We start from the raw sequence: 26,032 nt of genomic DNA, 5'->3' as shown, positions 1-26,032 counted from the left end.
TTCCTCTCTAGGTTTCTTCCTAGGTTTTGGCCTTTCTAGGGAGTTTTTCCTAGCCACCGTGCTTCTACACCTGCATTGCTTGCTGTTTGGGGTTTTAGGCTGGGTTTCTGTACAGCACTTTGAGATATCAGCTGATGTACGAAGGGCTATATAAATACATTTGATTTGATTATCTCATATGTATATACTGTATACTGTATCCTACACTATCTATTGCATCTTAGCCGCTCTGTCACTGCTCATCCATGTACAGTGGGGCAAAAAAGTATTTAGTCAGCCACCAATTGTGCAAGTTCTCCCACTTAAAAAGATGAGAGAGGCCTGTAATTTTCATCATAGGTACACTTCAACTATGACAGACAAAATTAGAAAAAAAGTCCAGAAAATCACATTCTAGGATTTTTTATGAATTTATTTGCAAATTATGGTGGAAAATAAGTATTGCATTCTCTCAACCAGCTTCACCTGGAATGCTTTTCCAACAGTCTTGAAGGAGTTCCCACGTATGCTGAGCACTTGTTGGCTGCTTTTCCTTCACTCTGCGGTCAAACTCATCCCAAACCATATCAATTGGGTTAAGGTCGGGTGATTGTGGAGGCCAGGTCATCTGATGCAGCACTCCATTCCTCTCCTTCTTTGTCAAATAGTCCTTACACAGCCTGAAGGTGTGTTGGGTCATTGACATATTGAAAAACAAATGATAGTCCCACTAAGTGCAAACCAGATGGGACGGCGTATCGCTGCAGAATGCTGTGGTAGGCATGCTGGTTATGTGTGCCTTGAATTCGAAATAAATCACTGACAGTGTCACCAGCAAAGCACAACCACACCATCACACCTCCTCCTCCACACTTCACAGTGGGAACCACACAAGTGGAGATCATCCATTCTTCTATTCTGCGTCTCACAAAGACACGTGGTTGGAACCAAATATCTCAAATTTGGACTCATCAGACCAAAGGACAGATTTCCACCGGTCTAATGTCCATTGCTCGTTTCTTGGCCCAAGCAAATATTTTCTTGTTATTGGTGTTCTTTAGTAGTGGTTTCTTTGCAGCAATTCGACCATGAAGGTCTGATTCATGCAGTCTCCTCTGAACAGTGATGTTGAGATGCGTCTGTTACTTGAACTCTGAAGCATTTATTTGGACTGCAATCTGGGGTGCAGTTAACTCTAATGAACGTATTCTCTGCAGCAGAGGTAACTCTGGGTCTTCCTTTAATGAGAGCCAGTTTCATCATATTGCTTGATGGTTTTTGAGACTGAAGAAACTTTGAAAGTTCTTGAAATTTTCCGCGTTGACATTAGTTCATGTCGACTGTCGTTTCTCTTTGCTTTTTTGAGCTATTCTTGCCATAATATGGACTTGGTCTTTCACCAAGTAGGGCTATTTTCTGTATACCACCCCTACCATGTCACAACTGATTGGCTCAAATGCATTAAGAAGGAAAGAAATTCCACAAATGAACTTTTAACAAGGCTGTTAATTGAAATGCATTCCAGGTGTAAAAAGCTGTCATCAAGTCAAAGGGTGGCTACTTCGAAGAATCTCAAATATAAAACATATTTTCATTTGTTTAACACTTTTTTTTCTTACTACATGATATCTAATGTGTTATTTCGTAGTTTTGATCTATTCACTATGCTGTGCTTCAGATGCTGGTCAGTTCCCAAAATAATACGTTTGTTCTATTTCTGTATGGACTCAGTAGTAGCAACAGTTTATATTTTGCACTTTCTAATACTCCACTTATGTTGTTTCATTGAAAATGTCTCTACGACCATAAGCAAACATTTGTGACTGTTATATGATCATGTCTAGGGTGGTATTGCTAGAAATATGCTTTACATGACTAGAATACACTGTCAGAGTCCAATTGTTTTACATATGTGGGTCAGTTCATCAGGCAATGCTTGTTAATACACATGCATTGCCTGCTATTTGGGGTTTTAGGCTGGGTTTCTGTACAGCACTTTGAGGTATCAGCTGATGTACGAAGGGCTATATAAATAAATACATTTGATTTGATTAATACAGTAAACTGTATGCAGTTTTAAACTTTTTCAATGACATATTAATAATTTGGTTTATTTAAGCCAAGATCAGATGTTGGATTTGATGAAAGGCCCAAAACAGCTGTAGGAATCATAATACATTTAAATTGTCCTTGTGTGGGGTCTATAAAGAGATGCAAGTTTGTATGTGTGCCATGCTATGTGACATGATCAGGCTAGTGTTACCTGTTCAGGTAGACAAAGAAACAGTAGCAACAATGACACAATCAAAATGTATAGGGCACACAGATATTTCTAACAGAGAAAGTAGGCATATTTACACATGCAGTATTGTATGAAAACAATCAGTCATTCAAAAAACAATAGCTAAAATACATCTTCCATCCATGTAACTGATGTTTCATGATGAACTGATTTATTAAGGACATTTAAAGGGCCTTGGGAATGTTGAACATGTTACTAGGGATTTTGTAGATATTTAAAGGCAGTGCTTCGCCACACAAAACCGACAGGTTATGTCTGTTTTTCAGATTTGATAAGATTAGTCTACCTGGTTCAACATTCTCAAAGACACAGTGCTGAGTCAGAACATAAAAAAAAACATTTAAACAACTACAATATAATGTTCGTCATGATGGAAATTGTGACACACTACACTCTTAGAAAAATAAGGGTTACAAAATGGTTCTTTGGCTGTCCCATAGGATAACTTTTTTGGTTCCAGGCAGAACCCTTTTGGGTGCCATGTAGAACTCTCTGTGGAAAGGGTTCTACATGGAACCCAAAAGGGTTCTACCTTCAAAGGGTTTTCCTATGGGGATAGCTGAAGAACCCTTTTAGGTTCTAGATAGCAAATTTTTTTTCTAAGAGTGTAGGCCTACAGAATTATGAAACAAACATATGGCAGCCCATCTCACACAACTATTATGATGGGCCTTGATAAAAGGCAACATGATTCAACTCTGATCTCTGCACTAGCCAATCATATTGATACCCATTTTAAAGCTGCCTATTAAAATCTCTTCAATGGTTGAAATAATCTCCATGTATCACTCTTTCTCCGCTTCTGTTACCCAAATGTAATTTTTTACCTCAAACAGGAGGTTCAAGCAAACGATCACACCAGATCATACAAGCGATACTTTAAACTACGATGACCCTTTTAGTTCAAATGAGTCCATTTGAGATCTGAAAGACTAAGAATTCGAATATACTGTGCTTCACACATGAATTTGGAAACAGCAACACAAATTGTCAATTTTGGTGATTTCTTGTTAATTTCTTGCAGCAATTATTGTTTTTGGAATGCAGTCTCAACCTGCTGTCCAGTCCCCCAAACTCAGTGTTTAGGCTCTTTCTCTACCACCACTGAAACCTGTTAGAGGCCAGTGATCACAATCTCTTCTCTTCACATTACAGGCCTCATCATTATCGTCATAGTCATCATCTTCATCATTGTCATCATCCTGGGAGTCAAGGGTTGCATGGGGTAAGGTGAGGTGGGCTTGGATATTGAATTGTTGTTTAGTGTTAGAGTCTTGTATCCCCAGGTACACTATGAGGGGAGAGGGATTGGGAATGGGAATGTGGTGATGATGGTGAGCAGGAGGAATGAAAATGGGGCTTTGGGGATGTAATTCAGAGCTCGTTCACATCTCAGTGTCAGCAACCGAGGTCTGGGTGGCAGGTTGGCCGTTGTTGGGTAGTGGCTGGCTCTCAGGAAACTCCCCATTGCTGGTGGGCTTCAACAGGGGCTCCTGTGACTGCAGAGGGGCCACAGACACCAGGGTGTTAGCCTGGTTCTCCTCATACACCTGGAAACCCTCTTCAGCCTATGGGCAGAGGAACCATAGAGATTCGATTAGAGGAACCTTGATGTTAGGTTGGGCTTGGTAATAAGTGTTATTGTGATACAGTACAGATTTAACTGAATGAATAATATGTTTTGTATGTTGTTCAGAAAAGCAAACGTGTATATGTGTACGGAATGGAAGGTAAAGTTGAAGGTGAAGCCTGATGACGAGAGGATTCAAAAGCAATCACTTTCTCCCTATGATGGAATTCAAACACGAATGGTGGAGTCAGGGAGTCGTGTCACTTTTGTCTGAGGAGGTCTTAACTATCTTGGTTGAGGTTAGGAATATTTGTGTCAATCAGATGAGGACATTGAGGTTTGTTTATACGATGCCTATGATAAATGATTGTGAAAACAAGACCCACCCAATCTTCCCAGTAAACTGGGTCCTGTACACAGTATTAGTTTGCTTTGGGTCTCTCTCACGTCATGGCCACTCTGACTCACCAGTCTCGCTCCCTTGGGTGGTGGGCGGTGGGTTTTCAGGTAGTAGCCTGCGATGAGAAGAATAGCCATGAGCAGTCCAGTGAGCAGCAGGGAGACCAGTACCAGTTTGGATTTCTTCCCCCAGCGAGGAACAGCCTCCTCAAAATCAATCTAGAGAGAGAAGGAGAGTTATACACATAATAATATAAGGAATTCAGGCTGTACTTTGAAGTTATACCCTATGTGAATTATAGTGGTATGTAATCTGCATTGTCTTGTTTTAGATGCTTTACTGACACTAGGAATAGCAGTGCCCCTGATGCCTCCTTGGATCAGGCTATTTTACCCCCAGACTGTAGAGGATGGATGAATAGCAGTGCCCCCGATGCCTCCTTGGATCAGGCTATTTTACCCCCAGACTGTAGAGGAGGGATGAATAGCAGTGCCCCTGATGCCTCCTTGGATCAGGCTATTTTACCCCGAGACTGTAGAGGACGGATGAATAGCAGTGCCCCTAATGCCTCCTTGGATCAGGCTATTTTAGCCCAGACTGTAGAGGATGGATTTCAGGCTTTATGTGGCCTGGGCTAGCATAAAGTTCAAGAGATTCAACTGAATGGAAAAAGGCCAGCATCTCCCTACACCAGTGTTCCCCAACTAGCAGCCCACAATTTTTTTAATTTTAATTATTGGACATAAAAGACTGTAAAAACACCAGCAAATCAGCTCGAACACATAATAGAGATATATCCCTTTTGTCTGAGGAGGTCTTAAGTATCTTGGCTGAGGTTAGGAATGTTGGTGTCAATCAGATAGGAGATTGAGGTTAGCTTATACGATAACTATGATGAATGATAGTGAAAACAAGACACCAAGGGAAGGCAGTTCCACATGCTTCTTTCTAAACCAGCATTTGGGTGTGGCCCATATAAAGCTATTTCAGATTGTCATTTTTATTTTAATTGTTGAACATAAAACACTTTAAAAACACCAGCAAATCCAAGTGATTTTCATTTGGGAAATCTGTTCCAAAGTATTCCCACGCATAATTGAGAGATATACAGTATGTGATCGTATACAAATGCAAGCAAGGTTTGAAATGATTATGTTTTAGTCAAATACTATCTGTTTGGGCTTCTTGCAGTCAATTTGTAGTCTACAAATTATTTGTAATTATGTTCCGGCCCCCTGACCATCCGCTCAAGAAAAAATATCAGCCCCCGGCTGAATCTAGTAAACGATCCCTGCCCTACACGCTTCAGACCAGAGCAGTATCTAAACACAAAGGTGCCATTGAACTAACTGACCAACATAATGAGAAGATTGTGGACGGGTGCAGCTCACTTAACTGTTTAATGCGGCAGGGCAGAGTTAGGGGGGTTGTAGGGATGGAGCACAGAGTATGTCTAATGTCAAAGGGACAACCAGGTTGAATCATGAGAAGGAAACATCCATTCCTCATTCCCATTGGGAACACTCAACCCCATCTCCACCGGGAACATAAATTAATTCCAGCTGACAGGAAAGTGGGGATTGTTTTCTGTTTGTCATACAGCATCTTCCCGGCAGCTTGGAGCCATGAGTGAGGATTCCTGTCTAGTGGAGGAGTGTCTCACAGTGGTGTTTATCTCACAGTGGTTAGATAAGGAGCCGAATCAGCATTGTGCCTCACCTACCACGGTGCACAAATGAAAGCATTTTTATTGTGGGTGTGACAGCAATGGACACTGATCATAATGCCTTTCTCATGAAGTGTATGTGGTGTGAATTATGTGAACGTCATATGTGTATGGGGAATTGGAATACTGAATGGAGAGAAGTGATACTCTACCTTGTCTTTAATGTTGTCATTGTTGAACTTCTCAGCCATTCCTTTTGCATCAGCTGTAAGTAGAGATGATGATTTGGTTAATGTTTTTTCAACACCAGACACTCAACAGAATAATCCCACATCATTAAAAAGGAGAAGAGGGAAGCAACCTTCTATACATTGGCCAGAGATCAGGATTTCATTGGAGTTGTCCTCCTGGTAGACCTCCAGTTTACAGTCGTCTCCACACAGGTGCTCCAACACACTCTCAATTTTAGACCTGGTCTCCTCCTGTGGAAATATCAGTTGGATTAATAACAAAGCATGTGAATTTGGGGCTGAACCTGGTCATCCTAGTTAACAGAAATGTGTTCAAACAGAAATGTGTTCAAACAGAAATGTGTTCAAACAGAAATGTGTTCACACAGAAATGAAATGTGTTCACACAGAAATGAAATGTGTTCACACAGAAATGAAATGTGTTCAAACAGAAATGTGTTCAAACAGAAATGTGTTCACACAGAAATGTGCTCAAACAGAAATATGTTCACACAGAAATTAAATGTGTTCACACAGAAATTAAATGTGTTCAAACAGAAATGTGTTCAAACAGACATGTGTTCACACAGAAATGTGTTCAAACAGAAATGTGTGAACACAGAAATGTGTGAACACAGAAATGTGTACACACAGAATTGAAATGTGTTCACACAGAAATGAAATGTGTTCACATAGAAATGTGGTAATATACATTCTCATGAATATACAGTTACAACTATGGGTCTTTGGAAATGTACACCACAAAAGGGCCACACCCCCCTCCCATGTCCCTCTCCCTTAACCCGATAAATTATATCACAACCTTGCAATACTCCACCCTATTTAACATGGTCCAAAAACAGCCACTAGCACTCACAGACGGCTCTGCTCAAACCTTTGATCCCAGCCCCAGATAGGACAGCTGGCTTCTTTACAAAGCTAAGGAAACAGGATCGCTCTCAAGGCCTCATCTGCTACGGCACTCAGAGCATGTTCAATACAGTGCATGTAAAGCACACGAATTCTCATCTTTAAGTTGAAAACAGTTTTATTCACGTCGTTCTCAGCTGTTTCTTGATCCCTGATGCAGTCTCTTGGGTCCTGCCCCCAATGCTTTATTGTCTTGTGTAGTCAGTGCATAGCATGGCGGGTTTTCTAAAATTTTCAAGATGTTTCCATTCTATAATTTTTTTAAGTATTTAGTAATTTGTTCATAATTGAAAAACATATTTTAAAAAAACCCATCTACAGTATATATGATCCTCATATAATTGGAAACATACATGGATCTTCACAAATGGGATGTGGTGTCTAACCCAGATGAAGCCAATCAAGTCATAAAGCATAGCCTGGTGTAGGAGTGAGTGTGTCACTGATTACATGCCATGCTGCAGGGGGCTTTCCCATGCAGGCCTAGATGGAGAGGGGGGAGCTAAGTCCCATTCAAGAATTTACACAGGCCTCTTGATGTGTGATATCACCAAGGACTCCATTATTTCAGGGCATTATTTAATACAATTTTATCTCGACTGAAATCAGCGGAGCTGGAGCTCCAGACGACAGGCAGCCTGGCAGACAGACACAGTTGAGGAAAGCGAGACGCCACTTCCCTTCACTTCCCTGGCCGGCACAGAGCGGAATTCCTGTTAGCCCAGCAGCCATTGCCCCAAGACGCTGAGGAATCCCTTTTGTACACACGCTACAACAGTATCCCCACCACCCCACCAACACTTTGAACACGTTCTTCCCTCTTCTTCTCTCCTGTAGGCATGTCTTGGGTTGTAACTCTTTTTGCTCCCCCTCCTCAACTGGCAGGCATAACTAGGGAGGAGAAGGGCTAGTGTGTCACTAGCCTTCTTGTTCACTGCCCACGGGAGATGTTTTAATCACTGTAGCTTAATGAATATGAATTTCCTGCTTAGCTAATGTGCACTGGTCTGATAAGGGGCAAATTGAAAGTGGCAATTTGCTATGATTTTGCCTCAGAAGTAGGTCATCTATAACATCTTACTCTGACTCTCAGCTTCCGCTAACGTTTTTAACCCTGAAACTACCCTCGATACAGTTTGAACTGAAGTGGACACTGCTGTGAGGGTTTCCTGTATGTCACATCAGGAAAGGTTGGCTTTTCCTTTAGTGAGGTGTGTGTGTGTGTGTGTGTGTGTGTGTGTGTGTGTGTGTGTGTGTGTGTGTGTGTGTGTGTGTGTGTGTGTGTGTGTGTGTGTGTGTGTGTGTGTGTGTGTGTGTGTGTGTGTGTGTGTGTGTGTGTGTGTGTGTGTGTGTGCGTACACGTGGTGTGCTCATTACTTACACAGCTGGATGAGGCCTTGAGTTTCAGATTCACTGCATCTCTGTCCTGGACAGCTTCTTTATCAACACACATCACATCAGCCTGTAGAGAGACACCAGACCACTTCAGTTAGACTAGAGTGTGTATCGTTCATTCTGAACTTGGATTGGCGATTTGGATGGCATTGTCACTGAACTCGAGGCTCACCTCTGGGATGAGCACAGTGTCACTGGATTGGGAGGTCTGAAACTGCTGGGGAGCCTGGGTCTCCTGGTTGTCATCTGGGTCTGTGATTCCTGCTTCACCAGCCTCCACTGTGGCCTCCCCTATGTCTGTGGTCTCCACTACCCCCTTGGTGACTGGAGTCGCTGTGGTGTCATGTAAGAAGCCTGACAGATCCAGGCCAGGAATACTGGGGAATACAATGATCTGGACTTGGGGTTTATCTGCTTCTGAAAAGAAAAGAAAAGTATCTTTCTTAGTGTTTTATGTCCAGTCAGAGGCATCATGACCATAGGGGGCACAGGGGCACGTGCCCCCTCAGATGTTATTATTATTTTTGTTGTTGTTGTTTCTCTGTAATACTACTAGCCACCTAGCAATTTTATGAAGTTGTCTTTAGCTAGGCCAGAGGTTCCACATTTCCCAACCTCATAACTAGCTACCAAGAAGCCATTTCAGGCTATCAAGCATAAAATAACCACCAGACAGTTGAAGTCGGAAGTTTACATAAACCTTAGCCAACTACACTTAAACTCAGTTTGTCACAATTCCTGACATTTAATCAGTTTAAAAATTCCCGGTCTTATGTCAGTTAGGATCACCACTTTATTTTAAGAATGTGAAATGTCAGAATAATAGTAGAGCGAATGATTTATTTCAGCTTTTACTTCCTTCATCACATTCCCAGTGGGTCAGAAGTTTACATACACTCAATCAGTATTTTCTTGGTCTTGGCTGATTTCTTTTGATTTTCCCATGATATCAAGCAAAGAGTCACTGAGTTCGAAGGTAGACCTTGAAATACATCCACAGGCACACCTCCAATTGACTCAAATGATGTCAATTAGCCTATCAGAAGCTTCTAAAGCCATGACATAATTTTCTGGAATTTTCCAAGCTGTTTAAAAGCACAGTCAACTTAGTGTATGTAAACTTCTGACACACTGGAGTTGTGATACAGTGAATTTTAAGTGAAATAATCTGTCTGTAAACAATTGTTGGAAAAATGACTTGTGTCATGCACAAAGTACATGTCCTAACCGACTTGCCAAAACTATAGTTTGTTAACGAGAAATTTGTGGAGTGGTTGAAGAACGAGTTTTAATGACTTCAACCTAAGTGTGTAAACTTCTGACTTCAACTGTATGCTTAGATATGCAGAAAAATGTACACATTTTTAAATAGAATTAAGCATAATGATTATGGCTCTAGATTGCAGGTGTTTGAAAAATGCCAAATTCTCCAACTTCCGGAAGGGGGGCAAGGACCACCCCCCAGACATCCTCATGTACTTTGTGTCCCCACAGATTTGAGGTGCATTGCACCCCTGTGTCCACTTGATTTAAACATTTATGACAAAAAGCTGATAGGATGAGCCTAGGACGGTATATTAATACAGCAACACCAATAGTGGCTCTGTTGAGATCATCTTCTAATGGATCCATTTCTTACCTTCATCTGCCGGTTGTGTGATGTCAATGTCGTCTCCACGAATTAATTCAGCAACATCAACTGGCTGTGTGGGCCCAGTGACAACATCTGATTCACTCTCATCTTGTGCAACTACACCACCTGGAAGAGAACAACAAAGGGATAACTTGCGCTATAACACTAGCATGCCAATACATACTGTAGAAACCATGACAACTTTGTCACAGCAGTGATGTCCCTTTCTGAAAGAGTCTTCTACCTCACTAAGCTTAATAGCTGCTATTCTCATTTACACCAAGCTACATGGTCATTTGTCTGCACCTTTATATGACATTGTCTTTCCGAGCTATGTTCAACTGATCCCACACCTGTGTCCAGGTCTATAGCACCACATTAATAGACATGTGTGCAAACTGACTTGACTTAGCACTTAGACTCACAGGACTGATAGCAATCCTGCCACACCCATATAGTCTGGTATTACTAGTGATCCCAGGGGGGGAGATCTCATTGGCTGTGAATGTAATCTTGACTGAGGTGTTTGTGTTGGAGCTATGCAGTCCGTCTCTAATACGTTCCAGGGCCTGACCTGAAATCAATTAGGCTCCATGCAGCAATAAGGAAGGGACTGTAATTAATAGCCCAACTGTGGGGTAACTCCTCAGCTCAGCCTGTGCAAATAAATGTTCTTGTCCTCGCCTGCAAATTGGCCTGACCCCTGACACACTCCCGCTGGGATGGTGGGTACAAGCCCCCCAGGGGAAATCTCTCTCTGGTCTAATGACAGACATTATGGGAGCTATGCAGCAAGCACACTGGCTTTAATACATGGGCCTCTAGGTAATTTACTCTTTAAAGTCTTAGCATGTGCATCCATTTCCTCATACCTAGTTAGCTATGCAGCTGGACCGAGGAATGTGATGATTTCGTCCTCCTTCATAGCTACTTATGTAGATAAATATAATAACTGCAGACTTTCACACTCTCAAAAACAATCTTGTCATTTCTAAAACCTTGAAGAATTTGATATTTCAATGCTTAACTATCAGAAGACTGTAAAGTCTTTCATTGCCAGGTGTCATGCAATAAGAGAGATGCCACTCAATGCTAAGAGGGTAAGGATATCTCCCCAGTGTGTGATTATAACACCCATTTATCCTCCACCAGGGTGAAGTCATACTGTGTATGTAAGTCTCTTGTGCCCGTATGTGCCTGTAAGTGGGTGCTTTGACTGGGCGTCTTGATAGACCACTGATACCCTTACTTGGCGATGGCCATGTCTTTTAGACTGATGGGCTTTGGTACTGACTCCATCTCAGTCCCAGCTCTCACATGCAAAGAAGTAATGGGAGAGCTGTGCCTCCCAACAACAGTTCAGCCTCATTAGTCAGTGGGATACACAACATCAAGTCATCTAGGTGAATTAAGTTTCCATCTAGCTAGCCTGTTAAACAGCCGAACGCCCTGCTGAAATATACTGCTGCTTTACTAAAACTGTTGGTGCACAGTGATGTCGAAACCATAATTTGATTAAAAAAATAGCCATGGTTCTACCTATCAGGCCCTCTGAGGTAAAAGCTTGTTTTACACAACGTGATGTGTCATTTTATCTTTTCAAGTACTGTAGTGGTGGGTTGAATCAAGTACAAAACTTATAATGTAGTTTGTCATATTATTTTCTAGTCTTGTCAGCAACTATATTTCATGTGAGCAGTGCTAATGCAGTGCATACCATACAGAGCAGTGTATGTTTAATAAACTAAACTGGGCAAAGATCTTGCTATGAAATATTTTAATAAGCTGTGCGCCTGACTCCCTTTTTCCTGAGATTGAACATGTTTACTGAGATAGTTATGGCAACGAAGAAAGCTCTGCAATCGTTTGCCCCCGTAGCCTCCTCCTCTAACACAACGGCCTTACCTCATCCACGTGGCTTTGCCAAAATTATGTGAATCTCATTAAGACTCTCTCCTCCCTCCCTGCCTTTCCCCATGCAGTTAAACAATGTTGTTTTCTGGTTAAACCCACAGAAGCTTTGTCCAAGACAGAACTGAATGTTGCATAATTGGGCTGGGTTTCCGACTGTCTTTCCACCCTGTTTACTTGTGGAATTTAACTTTTATAGTCAGTTGTTGCAGTATGCTAAATGCAGTGTGTTGCATTGATTGGACTTGCTAAATCAGTTTGAAGAGCAAGTGCCACAAGTGCAAAACAGTCAGCGTGCCACGCGAACAGGGGGGTCAACAGTACTGAAGGAGGTCTCACACTGGTATACTTAGACTAGCAACTATTATAGCTGTCACGTGTGTTTTGTGACAATTTAATTGTGTTTACGAGCTACCTCTCTGTCATTGTAAATAATTTATGTGCATATTGCTACCAGCTCTGTATTAGGTACATAACAGCCCAAAGAGCCAGCCAACCAGAGTCTATTTACCAAGAGAGTTTTCATCTGTATTTTTTGTAGCTGTCTATATACCACCACAAACTGAGTGAGGTTTTAGTACCAGCATCAATGAGCTGTATACGGCCTTAAGCAAACAGGAAAACGCTCCAGAGGCGGCGCTCCTAGTAGCCGAGGACTTCAATGCACCACTGACTCCTCAATAAGAAAGTGGTCAGATGAAGCAGATGTTAAGCTAAAGGACTGTTTTACCAGCACAGACTGGAATATGTTCTGGGATTCTTCCGATGTCATTGTGGAGTACACCACATCAGTCACTGGCTTCATCAATAAGTGACGTCATCCACACAGTGACGTACATAGATACCCCAACCAGAAGCCATGGATTACAGGCAACATCCACTCCAAGCTAAATGGTAGAGCTTCTGATTTCAAGGAGTGGGACTCTTACCCGGAAGCTTTTAAGAAATTCCGCTATGCCCTCCAACAAACCATCAAACAACAAAAAGAGTCTATACAGGACTAAGATCGAATCGTACTACACCGCCTCCGCCTCTCGTTGGATGCAAACTATTACAGACTACAAAGGGAAGCACAGCCCCGAGCTGCTCAGTGACACAAGCCTACCAGACAAGATAAATAACTTCTATGCTTGCTTTGAGGCAAGTAACACTGAAGCACGCATGAGAGTATCAGCTGTTCCAGACGACTGTGTGATCACGCTCTCCATAGTCTATGTGAGTAAGACCTTTAAACAGGTCAACATTCACAAGGATGCAGGGCCAGACGAATTACCAGGACGTGTACTCCGAGCATGCGCTGACCAACTGGCAAGTGTCTTCACTGATATTTTCAACCTGTCCCTGACTGAGTCTGTAATACCAACATGTTTCAAGCAGACCATCATAGTCCCTGTAACCAACAACACCAAGGTAACCTGCCTAAATAACTACCGACCCGTAGCACTCACGTCTGTAGCCATGAAATGCTTTGAAAGGCTGGTCATGGTTCACATCTACACCATTATCTCAGAAACCCTAGACCCACTCCAATTTGCATACTGCCCCAACAGATCCACAGATGATGCAATCTCTATTGCACTCAACACTGCCCCTTCCCACCTGGACAAAAGGAACACCTACAGTATGTGAGAATGCTATTAATTGACTACAGCTCAGCGTTCAACACCATATTGCCCACAAAATTCATCACTAAGCTAAGGACCCTGGGACTAAACACCTCCCTCTGCAACTGGACCCTGGACTTCCTGACAGGCCGCCCCCAGGTAGTAAGGGTAGGTAATAGCACATCCACCACGCTGACCCTCAACACGGGGGACCCTCAGGGGTGCATGCTCAGTCCCCTCCTGTACTCCCTGTTCACTCCCAATTACCTCGGTGTCTCCGCACATTGACTCTGTACCGGTACCCCCTGTATATAGCCTCGCTATTGTTATTTTATTGATGCTGTTTAATTATTTGTTACTTATCTATTTTTTACTTAACACTTTTTTTTCTTAACTTCTTAAATCCTTGTTTAAGGGCTTTTAAGTAAGCATTTCACTGTAAGGTTGTTGTATTCAGCACATGTGACAAATACAATTTAATTTGATTTGATAACACCTGGTTGCTTAGTTTAAAACAGAGCCATGTTGTTTATCAACCCGGCCAGCATGGCCATTAAAGCCTGAGCAGCCTTAATCACTGTCTGACCAGCCATCAGTCATCAGCTAGGTGTTCTACACACAAACCTACTTAACAAGAATCTAACCTCAACATGGCAGCACTGGTGTAGCGCAGTTTCTCTGAACCCAACCACCCCACAAAGTCAGATTTTGGGCGCTCTGATAGCTGTCCATGGTTCTGAAATTGCAATGTCTATGTATCTTCCCGTCGATAGGCTGTCAGAAAGTTTGGTGCTAATGCTTGTAGTAGCCTATTGCTTTGCTTTAATGGATACATGCTTATTTATATTTGGTTGTCAAGCCTACCGCTTATGTTAAGCATAATGCTTATGTTTCACAAAGCTATAGAATGCTAGCTGGTGGCAAGAATGTACACTACCGTTGAAAAGTTTGGGGTCACTTAGAAATTTCCTTGTTTTCCATGAAAACATACATGAAATGAGTTACAAAATGAATAGGAAATATAGTCAAGACGTTGACAAGGTTATAAATTATGATTTATAATTGAAATAATAATTGTGTCCTTCAAACTTTGCTTTCGTTAAAGAATCCTCCATTTGCAGCAATTACAGCCTTGCAGACCTTTGGCATTCTAGTTGTCAATTTCTTGAAGTAATCTGAAGAGATTTCACACAATGCTTCCTGAAGCACCTCCCACAAGTTGGATTGGCTTGATGGGCACTCAATAGGGTTGAGATCCTGTGACTGTGCTGGCCACTCCATTATAGACAGAATACCAGCTAACTGCTTCTTCCCTAAATAGTTATTGCATAGTTTGGAGCTGTGCTTTGTGTCATTGTCAAGTTGTAGGAGGAAATTGGCTCAAATTTAGCGCCTTCCGCAGGATATGGCATGACTTTGCAAAATGGAGTGATAGCCTTCCTTCTTCAAGATCCCTTTAATCCTGTACAAATCTCCCACTTTACCACCACCAAAGCACCCCCAGACCATCACATTGCCTCCACCATGCTTGACAGATGTCGTCAAGCACTCCTCCAGCATCTTTTAATTTTTTCTGCTCCTCACGAATGTTCTTCTTTGTGATCCGAACACCTCAAACCTAGATTCGTCTGTCCATAAAACTCTTTTTTCCAATCTTCCTCTATCTAGTGTCTATGTTCTTTTGTACATTTTAATATTTTCTTTTTATTGGCCAGTCTGAGATGGCTTTTTCTTTGCAACTCTGCCTAGAAGGCCAGCATCCTGGAGTCGCCTCTTCACTGTTGACGTTGAGACTGCTGTTTTGCGGGTACTATTTAATGAAGCTGCCAGTTGAGTACTTGGTTTTTCAAACCAGACACTCTAATGTACTTGCTCAGTTGTTGACTGGGGCCTCCCACTCCTCTTTCTATTCTGCTTAGAGCCAGTTTGCTCTGTTCTGTGAAGGGAGTAGTACACAGCGTTGTAAGAGATCTTCAGTTTTTTGGCAATTTCTCGCATGGAATAGCCTTGATTTCTCAGAACAAGAATAGACTGATGAGTTTTAGAAGAAAGGTCTTTGTTTTGGGCCAATTTGAGCCTGTAATGGAACCCAGAAATGTTGATGCTCCAGATACTCAAGTAGTCTAAATAAGGCCAGTGTTATTGCTTATTTAACCAGAACAACAGTTTTCAGCTGTGCTAACATAATTGCAAAAGGGTTTTCTATTGATCAATTCACCTTTTAAAATTATAAACTTGGATTAGCTAACACAACGTGCCATTGGAACACAGGAGTGATGGTTGCTGATAATGGGCCTCTGTATGCCTATGTAGATATTCCATTGAAAAAAATCAACTGTTTCCAGCTACAATAGTCATTTACAACATTAACAATGTCTACACTGTATTTCTGATAAATTTGATGATATTTTAATGGACAAATAATTTGCTTCTCTTTCAAAAACAAGGACATTTCTAATTGATCCCAAACTTTTGAACTGTAGTGTATATACTTGTTGAGTAATTAAAGTGGGAAATTCAAACATTGCAGATTGTAAAATGAATTTTCAATGAAACAGCATACTAATCAGTAACCAATAGATTTTTACATTTTTATATACAACTGTCCTGTAGGCCTAAATTCATCATCGCCAGCACCACCACCATATCAACATGTGTGAAAATGGCACGTTTCTACTTTTTGCAGTAAAAATAATAGAGGAAGATAATGACATCATCAACCAATTAGTAGGAATTTAGTAGGCAATGCCTACTCATAATTTATTTAAATCACACGACGCACACCAGGGTAGCCTAGTGGTATGAGTATTGGGCCAGTAACTGAAAGGTTGCAAGATCAAATCCCTGAGCAGACAAGGTAAAAATCTGTTGTTCTGCCCCTGAACAAGGCAGTTAACCCACTGTTCCTAGGCTGTCATTGAAAATGGGAAGTTGTTCTTAACTGACTTGCCTAGTTAAATAAAGGTAAAAAAATAATAATAATACACAACAACAAAAAATAATGTCACTGCAAACACTTATCTTCTTCTAATATTTTTTTTACTACAAAATTAATTTTCTCATATGTTGATGATGGGGTGGTGCTGGAGATGATGAATAGGAAGTCAAATGTTTTTTAAATGTCCCTTTAATGCCAAATAATACAATCAGTCCACTGTCAAAACAATAGCTCACTATGGATTGTTTCATTATGCAGACAATGCAGTCTAGCCTACTAGCCTATCTATAGCTATATACAGTATTTAGATGGTAGAGTGTAAATATAAATGGAAACATGCTCCAGGTGAAACCTATGATCCTTTATAGATGTATCTTGTTAAAACCATTTCAATCAGTGTAGATGAAGTGAAGGAGACAGGTTAAATCCATATTTTTAAGCCTTGAGACAATGAGACGGATTGTGTATGTGTGCCATTCAAAGGGTGAATGGGCAAGACATAATACTGAAGTGCCTTTGAACGGGGTATGGTAGTAGGTGCCAGGCGCACTGGTTTGAGTGTGTCTGCAAAGCTACTGGGTTTTTCATGCTCAACAGTTTCCCATGTGTATCAAGAATGGTCCACCACCCAAAGGACATCCAGCCAACTTGACACGACTGTGGGAAGCATTGGAGAACATGGGCCAACATCCCTGTGGAATGCTTCGACACCTTGCAGAGTGCATGCCCTGACAAATTGAGGCTCTTCTTGGGGAAAAAGGGGTGTAACTCAACATGTTAGTGTATATTACAGATTGGAACTCGGACTCCACGCTGACGAGGCTATCCGTCTCTTCACTCGTAGGTTTACCCGTGTTCATAGAAGGGGTGTTGCTCTCATGAGCGCGGGTGTGTCCCTGGCAGTCATCAGCTTGATTTTCAGGCAGAGGAGGAGGAGGAGAAGTGAGTTCCTCTCACTTGAGGAACTGAGGGGAGGAAGAAGAGGAGAAGCAAGGCCACTGTTGTTGGCGTGCCCGGGCAGTGAGGTCTCTGTCAGGACTGTTAGGCTGCTAGTACCAGCTGCTGCATAAGTAGGCCTACTAGCTTCCACCTGCCATGGTGTTTCGTCAGTCAAGGATGAGGTGGTGGTAGCTTTACTGATGTGGTTATCTTCAGTAAGTTGGCACGAGCTTGATCAGCTAAAGCTTTTTTGCAGTTTTTTTGTGCACCACTTTGTTCTTCCCTTTTACTTATCCATCTTGAAAAACAAACTCACTCTCCATCATCCGAGTCTGACCTGATTCACGTAACTGTTTTTTTTACTTGATAGCCAATTAGATGAGGAGGCCGAGGCGGGCTGCCGCTGGCGCCGCTGAGAAATGGGCTAATTAGATCCATGAAAACTAGTCTGACTAACTAATCTTCTACCCATGTAGATGTAGACAACACAAACACTTTGCTTGCTACATGTGGAAACTAAAAGGCAGGGTTACTGTCAAAAGTATTTATAAAAAATAAACATAGGTGTGAGACGACGGCACATGAGGCCCCAGAGCTCTGCTTACCTATGTGAGAATGCTGTTCATCGACTACAGCTTAGCATTTAACACCATAGTACCCTCCAAACTCGTCATCAAGCTCGAGACCCTGGGTCTCGACCCCGCCCTGTGCAACTGGGTACTGGACTTCCTGACGGGCCGCCCCCAGGTGGTGAGGGTAGGTAACAACATCTCCACCGCGCTGATCCTCAACACTGGGGCCCCACAAGGGTGCGTTCTGAGCCCTCTCCTGTACTCCCTGTTCACCCACGACTGCGTGGCCACGCACGCCTCCAACTCAATCATCAAGTTTGCGGACGACACAACAGTGGTAGGCTTGATTACCAACAACGACGAGACGGCCTACAGGGAGGAGGTGAGGGCCCTCGGAGTGTGGTGTCAGGAAAATAACCTCACACTCAACGTCAACAAAACTAAGGAGATGATTGTGGACTTCAGGAAACAGCAGAGGGAACACCCCCCTATCCACATCGATGGAACAGTAGTGGAGAGGGTAGTAAGTTTTAAGTTCCTCGGCGTACACATCACAGACAAACTGAATTGGTCCACCCACACAGACAGCATCGTGAAGAAGGCGCAGCAGCGCCTCTTCAACCTCAGGAGGCTGAAGAAATTTGGCTTGTCACCAAAAGCACTCACAAACTTCTACAGATGCACAATCGAGAGCATCCTGTCGGGCTGTATCACCGCCTGGTACGGCAACTGCTCCGCCCACAACCGTAAGGCTCTCCAGAGGGTAGTGAGGTCCGCACAACGCATCACCGGGGGCAAACTACCTGCCCTCCAGGACACCTACACCACCCGATGTCACAGGAAGGCCATAAAGATCATCAAGGACAACAACCACTCGAGCCACTGCCTGTTCACCCCGCTATCATCCAGAAGGCGAGGTCAGTACAGGTGCATCAAAGCTGGGACCGAGAGACTGAAAAACAGCTTCTATCTCAAGGCCATCAGACTGTTAAACAGCCACCACTAACATTGAGTGGCTGCTGCCAACACACTGACTCAACTCCAGCCACTTTAATAATGGGAATTGATGTAAAATATATCACTAGCCACTTTAAACAATGCTACTTAATATAATGTTTACATTATTCATCTCATATGTCTACGTATATACTGTACTCTATATCATCTACTGCATCTTTATGTAATACATGTATCACTAGCCACTTTGTTTACATACTCATCTCATATGTATATACTGTACTCGATACCATCTACTGCATCTTGCCTATGCCGCTCTGTACCATCACTCATTCATACATCTGTCACGGTCGTCCTCCTCTTCATCTGAAGAGGAGAGGCGAAAAGGATCAGAGGACCAATATGCGGCGTGGTAAGTGTCCATGGTAAATCTTTAATACAGAAAGTACTGAACACTGCCTACAAAACAATAAACAAATGACGACCGTGAAGCTACAAATTAGACCTGAAACAAGCAATCTACATAGACAATCACCCACAAACAAACAGTGCAACCCAGGCTACCTAAGTATGATTCTCAATCAGAGACAACTAATGACACCTGCCTCTGATTGAGAACCATACTAGGCCGAAACATAGAAATGCCCCAAAACATAGAAAAACAAACATAGACTGCCCACCCAACTCACGCCCTGACCATACTAAATAAATACAAAACAAAGGAAATAAAGGTCAGAACGTGACAATATCGTTATGTACATATTCTTTATCCCTTTACACTTGTGTGTATAAGGTAGTAGTTTTGGAATTGTTAGTTAGATTACTTGTTGGTTATTACTGCATTGTCGGAACTAGAAGCACAAGCATTTCGCTACACTCGCATTAACATCTGCTAACCATGTGTATGTGACAAATACAATTTGATTTGATTTGATTTAATGGATACAGTGGGGTCTTGTGGGGTGAGCTGCCAGGCCGCTAAGAGCAGGAGGTTAGCAATCAGACAGAACACTTCCTCTGATTCTCACAGGATGACCTCTCCTTTGCCCTCTACCCAGGAACAGGAACCACAGCTATAGCTAACCTGTCTATGATTTACTGCATCCATTCCTTATATTGAGACCTCCTTTGTCTCTCTACCCCTCTCTTTATTCTTCTTACCTATTCTTTATGTGTTGCATGGAGCACTAATGTGAAGCCCTGAACCATGCCACTTAACCCCCCTAGCCCCCCGGCCTTTATAGCCACTCCGCTCCAGATGTTATTCCAACGGCCTCGACTACCCTGCACTCTGAGATTTCCCCAGCAGATGGTCAGATTGACAGGTCTGGATATCCTCCGGCTTTCACTCGTCTCAAGGGAGTTCTGGATTGGCGAATGCCGGCAGCAGCAGCCTTGGAGGAGAACAAGCCAGCTTAACGTATAGGCAACCCCCCATCTGTTCCACCCACCCTCCTCCAGTTGTGGACTTCTTATCCCCAGGATCTACAGAGGTGAGAAGTATATGCATTCTCCAGGCGCATCCCTCCCACGCAACGCAACACGTCATGCCCACAGTCAGAGCTGGGTAGTGGCCCTGTCTTCCCATGGCCAGCAACATACAACCAGACTGGCCCATACAATAGGCTACTCCTCTCTGCTGCTGGAGGGGCAAGGGCAGAGTAGGCTTTGGACTGTGACACAGGGCTTAGTGAGATGATAATGGTCTGCAGGCACGAGTGGACCACAATTCTCACATAGTGTGCATGAGATAGTGTTTGCACAAGGAGAGCCAAACACACAAACTCTAAAACAAACTGTCTCATTAATCTTCAAATTCCACAAATAAAATGCTGCTTTAGCCAAAACCTTTTTTTCCACTGTCTATAAAGCTAAATTCACATATTTAAAATAAGGGAGTCTCCTCTATACAAGAAAGGTTCCATAAACTGGACTGACATATCTATTTTCTTTGCATCAGCGATATATGTTTGGAATGTTCCTCACATATCCTCCAACAGGATATGTGTGAAGGGTGGCTCAGTGAGGAATGAGAGGGGTGTGTGGGAGAAGGGGCACCGGGTGACCCTGCGTGTCAGACCCTCATTATAACCCACCCATGTCTGTAATAACACCCCTCTGACACCCTCCATGTATAGTTGTCTGTACACAGTGCCACCAAAGCACAAAGCCAGGGTAACATTCTCAGGAAACTATTTATTTTCATCATACGGTTAGGCTCTCCCTCTCTTTTGTGTTCAGTATTGAAGTCCTGTTCTCACTAATAGTTACAATGCTGAATGAAACCTCACTCTACTGGCAATTCTAGCCACTTAGATTTCTCTTGTGTATGATTCTATAGTACAACTCTCCTAGTACAACTGAGTAATTTGTGTCTGAAAGTGCCACTTTTAGTGGCTGAGGAATGGGACATTGAACCTCAGTCCCTCGGGAGGTGAACACAGTATTGCAACTCTAGACTAATGACCTGCTATCTAAACTCTGTCTCTGTCACAGAACCAGCCCAGCCCTCTTTTCCCTGGCATTAAACCCAGAAAGAGGATGGAGGATCTCATGTTTTTAATCAAGATCCAGTGCTGCACCCATGGCTCATCCCACCCTGGGGCTACGACAGCCAGGTTCTGGGGACTTCAGTCAGAAGCTCTCATCCCACCCTGGGGCTACGACAGCCAGGTTCTGGGGACTTCAGTCAGAAGCTCTCATCCCACTCTGGGGCTACGACAGCCAGGTTCTGGGGACTTCAGTCAGAAGCTCTCATCCCACTCTGGGGCTACGACAGCCAGGTTCTGGGGAATTCAGTCAGAAGCTCTCATCCCACCCTGGGGCTATGACAGCCAGGTTCTGGGGACTTCAGTCAGAAGCTCTCATCCCACTCTGGGGCTACGACAGCCAGGTTCTGGGGACTTCAGTCAGAAGCTCTCATCCCACTCTGGGGCTACGACAGCCAGGTTCTGGGGAATTCAGTCAGAAGCTCTCATCCCACCCTGGGGCTATGACAGCCAGGTTCTGGGGACTTCAGTCAGAAGCTCTCATCCCACTCTGGGGCTACGACAGCCAGGTTCTGGGGACTTCAGTCAGAAGCTCTCATCCCACCCTGGGGCTATGACAGCCAGGTTCTGGGGACTTCAGTCAGAAGCTCTCATCCCACTCTGGGGCTATGACAGCCAAGTGCTGGGGACTTCAGTCAGGACTCATCTGTTTCTACTTGTGTATGTATTTCACTGTACAGATTGTCTGTTACAGGTTCACTGCTGTATACATTACCTTAACTGTTCCTGTCTGGGAGGAGTAAATCAGTAAAAGTTTGGACATTGATTCAGTTCAGAGAGAATCACAAGGAGATTTCAAATCTCCTGCAGACAAATTACTACCATGCCTCTGGAGGTGGTATCGAATAACAGCCATGTCCAGACTAAACTAGACAATATCAAGACACTAATCTGGAAACGTAGACTGGCCCTCAACCATAAACAGAATGCTTTTCTATTTAGAATGATACATTTCTTATCTAATGTTAAGTGTCCATGTTTATTCTGCTTATCACCACAGATAGTAAAGGAAAGACATGTCCACTCTCCCACACAAAGATTGTTTCACAAAGTTAGAAACAACTATAAAACAGACTACAAAAACGTAACGATCAACTTGAAACAGTGTGATTTAGCAATCTTACAGAAACAAATATTTATTTATCCTTTATTTAACGAGGCAAGTCAGTTAAGAACAAATTCTTATTTACAATGACGGCCTACCCCGGCCAAAACCAGACAGCGCTGGGCCAGTTGTGCACCTTCCTATGGGACTCCCAATCACAGCCAGATGTGATGCAGCCTGGATTCAAACCAGGTACTGTAGTGATGCATCTTGCACTGAGATGTAGTACCTTAGACCGCTGTGCCACTCGGGAACCCAAAGAGGATGACCTGTCCTTTTACAGGCCTTATAAGATACAAAATAGATTGTTCCTGTTCCACAGGTGCTGGACTTGGACTGGGTTTTCAGCCCAGGACATAATGGTATTTACTTTTATGAGAGGAGTGGCTTCTTCGTTGGACATGTTCCTGTGTGAGTGCTCAGTAGATGTTGCTAAAACAATATCTATGATTCACATAATTGCAAGTCCTGAGGTCAGGTCGAGTTCCCTCAAACTAGTAAGCCTCCTAAAACCAGGGACAAGCATATGGCTTAAATCCTTTGTAGTCTGTTTATAAACACAACCTCTCGAAATTTTAGAAACTTCACTTGAGAACACTAGGTTGTTCTACTCCAATTGTGATTCATGCATGAGGCAGGTAGACTAGTGGTTGGGCCAGTAACTGAAAGGTTGCTGGTTTGAATCCCCGAGCTGACTTGGTGAAAAATCTGTCAATGTGCCATTGAGCAAGGCACTTAACCCTGGTTTCTCTGGATAAGAGTGTCTGCTAAATTACTCAAATGTAAATTTACTCTCATCATGTGATGCTGAAATTAGATCCATTTATACTCTGTTTTGTTAAGTTTAACTTTTAGGGGTGACTTTAAAAAGTTACAATTGCATTAACTTTTGAGTGCCACAGTATGTTAGTAGTTCCCCTCATTCTGCTGTTTGGCTATAGCTCTTGAATCCATTCTCCAAACCCATCTCTGAAAAGCCCCTCCACCTTAACTACTGTACTGCAGCTATGCCAACATCTGTCTTTTAGCTCTGACTTAATCCACAGTACTACAGTAATTCTGCACAGTGCTTACATAATACAGCCCTCTCCCAGATTTCTAAAGTTGACCGGAGCATCCGGCTATAAAACAAATGGTATACAGTAAGTTGGACTTTGTTAGAAAGCAGAAGTACTTGTCTCTTCTCAGGAAATAGACTTTAAGAAAACTATAGACTGTTTTGTTGCTTTCCCTCCTTTTCTCCCTCTTGCTTCTCCCGTTGCTTTACCCCCTCTTGCTCCCATGCATTCTCCCTCCTACTGTTTAGGATAACTGTGAGGCATTCTGCTACCATTCATTTTTGTCAGCTAGCTTGGCATGGTGTTGTGATATCCCGCTTTTCATTGAATGGTAAATTATATGAAACATGTGTCCACACAAACTTCAGATTCAAGATTCTCTTAAGATATGTGGAAACATAACATTTTTACTCTTCAACATTAATCTACATGCATGTGTTCCACAGATCATAGCAGAACCAGCTGCCTTCTACTTATAGGAATAGATTTGTGCTTCCAATACCAATTACATCATTTATAATAAATCTAATAAACATTGCATTACTTTCAGATTAAGCTATTTACTATGTCAATATTTATTCCCACACCACAGCAAAAGACTAATGCAATTAGGGAGAACATAAATAACTGCTGTTGTTGCAATGTTAATTGATGTGCATTTTTCTTATTTTTACCTTTATTTAACTAGGCAAGTTAGTTAAGAACAAATTCTTATTTTAAATGACGGCCTAGGATCAGCGGGTTAACTGCCTGTTCAGGGGCAAAATGACAGATTTGTACCTTGTCAGCTCGGGGATTTGAACTTGCAACCTTCTGGTTTCTAGTCCAACGCTCCAACCACTAGCCTACCCTGCCGTCCCAGTTTAGTGTTGCTGGCAGAACAAATACAAATGTTTTGAGTTAACTTTTTGGGCTCCCAAGTGGCGCAGTGGTCTAAGACACTGCATCTCAGTGCTAAGAAGTGTCACTACAGACACCCTGGTTTGAATCAACACTGTAGTCTCTTCTGGAAATGTGATCAGATGGAGATGGCAAGAAAAACCTCCCAATCTTGTACTTAACCCTCTCATCAGGCATGTGGCCAGTGTTTATGGTCCAGATAATAGCTGCTATTCTGCCAAGACCAGTCGACACTCTAGGTGAACACAAAGAGAGTCTCTAATTGACATAATTGTACCCCTGGGTGCCTTATTACGGCCCCTGCTGTATCAACACAAGCACAACTCCCACCCACATTTTATACCCAAAGTTCCTCACTCAACTTCCACCCTCCCCTCCACACCCACCCCATACATCCACACACAACCATCTGCTAATTAGAAACACACACAGCTCTCCCAGCTATAGTAGAACATTGGCATATAGTCAATGAAATAGCAGATATTGCAGTACAGCAAGTCAGCCCCGCGGCCTTGAAAGGGTCACATTGTTGAGAAGTAGTACAATTTGGAGAGAGCGTTCCCATATGCAATAAATAGGCGCAGGTTATGCATGCAAGATTCAGCTGCACGATGACTGCAGGTTTCATATTCAAATTGGTCCCTTTGTTTGCTACGTTATGCTACAAAGTAACTTTTCCCTTTCAGAATCATGGGGGGGGGGGGGGGGGGAATTCCATGAAGTTATCCTGCATTTATAAATTATTACACACTGCTAAACCATGGGTTTATTTTCATGAAAGTGAAGATCATGTTGATACCGTTGTATAAAGTTGATAACATGAAAATCTCTGTGTTCAGCCTGAGACAACCACTGAACCCCCCCCTGACCGCTCCCATGCTTTCTTTCAAGTTCAGCTTGAGGAGTCTGGATGTATGAGTTTTTACTTACCGTGAAAGAGGATGGTGATGAGAAGCAAAATGAATGCCAGTATTTTGTGGGTCTCATTCATTCTCTGTGTGGATGCTGCTACTGCCATTCTCCTCCTGTTTGTGTGAGCGTCCAGGGTGTGTGAGCGAGAGAGAAGGGAAGCAGCGGTGGACCAGACCAGTTTAGGATTTCCTCTTACCGTGAGTGGGATGGGCCGGATAAAGTGCTGCTTGTGCTCTGCCACTTTTGTATGGCTGCCCTCCCTCGCTGAGGCCCAACTCCACACCCCTTCTCTCACTGGTTACTTTAATCCTTCCTCTGTGGCCCCGCCTTACTGGGTGGATGGGGGGAGAGAAGGAGCATGGCAGAGGAGGAGAAAAAAGAAAGAATAAAATATTGGACTTGTGTTGGGATTCTAAACTTGTGTTTGGTGTATAGTTGAATGTAGTTTGAAAAAAGTTCTGCAGAAATCTTCCAATATTTCT

At 42.9% G+C, this 26,032-nt stretch overlaps 1 protein-coding gene across 2 annotated transcripts; it reads right to left on the bottom strand.

Moving 5' to 3' along the window:
- Positions 1–394: 394 nt before the first annotated feature.
- LOC139371182 (hematopoietic progenitor cell antigen CD34-like) lies at positions 395–25,734 on the bottom strand. Of its 2 annotated transcripts, XR_011627214.1 has the most exons (9): positions 25,569–25,734; positions 10,112–10,231; positions 8,645–8,889; positions 8,459–8,539; positions 6,279–6,399; positions 6,130–6,182; positions 4,320–4,469; positions 2,895–3,849; positions 1,628–2,668 (listed from the first exon to the last, which is right to left on the bottom strand). XR_011627214.1 is itself a non-coding variant. In XM_071111345.1 (8 exons), the coding sequence occupies exons 1-8, from the start codon at positions 25,654–25,656 to the stop codon at positions 3,667–3,669; spliced, it is 1,041 nt and encodes a 346-aa protein (XP_070967446.1). In that variant the 5' UTR covers positions 25,657–25,734; the 3' UTR covers positions 395–3,666. The 2 variants fall into 2 exon arrangements, 1 of the variants encoding a protein (XP_070967446.1); XM_071111345.1 differs by having other exon boundaries at positions 395–3,849.
- Between the last annotated feature and the right edge of the window lie 298 nt (positions 25,735–26,032).

The sequence above is a fragment of the Oncorhynchus clarkii genome, chromosome 17 (assembly GCF_045791955.1).
Source record: "Oncorhynchus clarkii lewisi isolate Uvic-CL-2024 chromosome 17, UVic_Ocla_1.0, whole genome shotgun sequence".
NCBI lineage: Eukaryota > Metazoa > Chordata > Actinopteri > Salmoniformes > Salmonidae > Oncorhynchus > Oncorhynchus clarkii.
The sequence above is the reverse complement of the archived record's forward strand: the minus strand, read 5'-3'. Positions and strand labels throughout refer to the sequence as shown.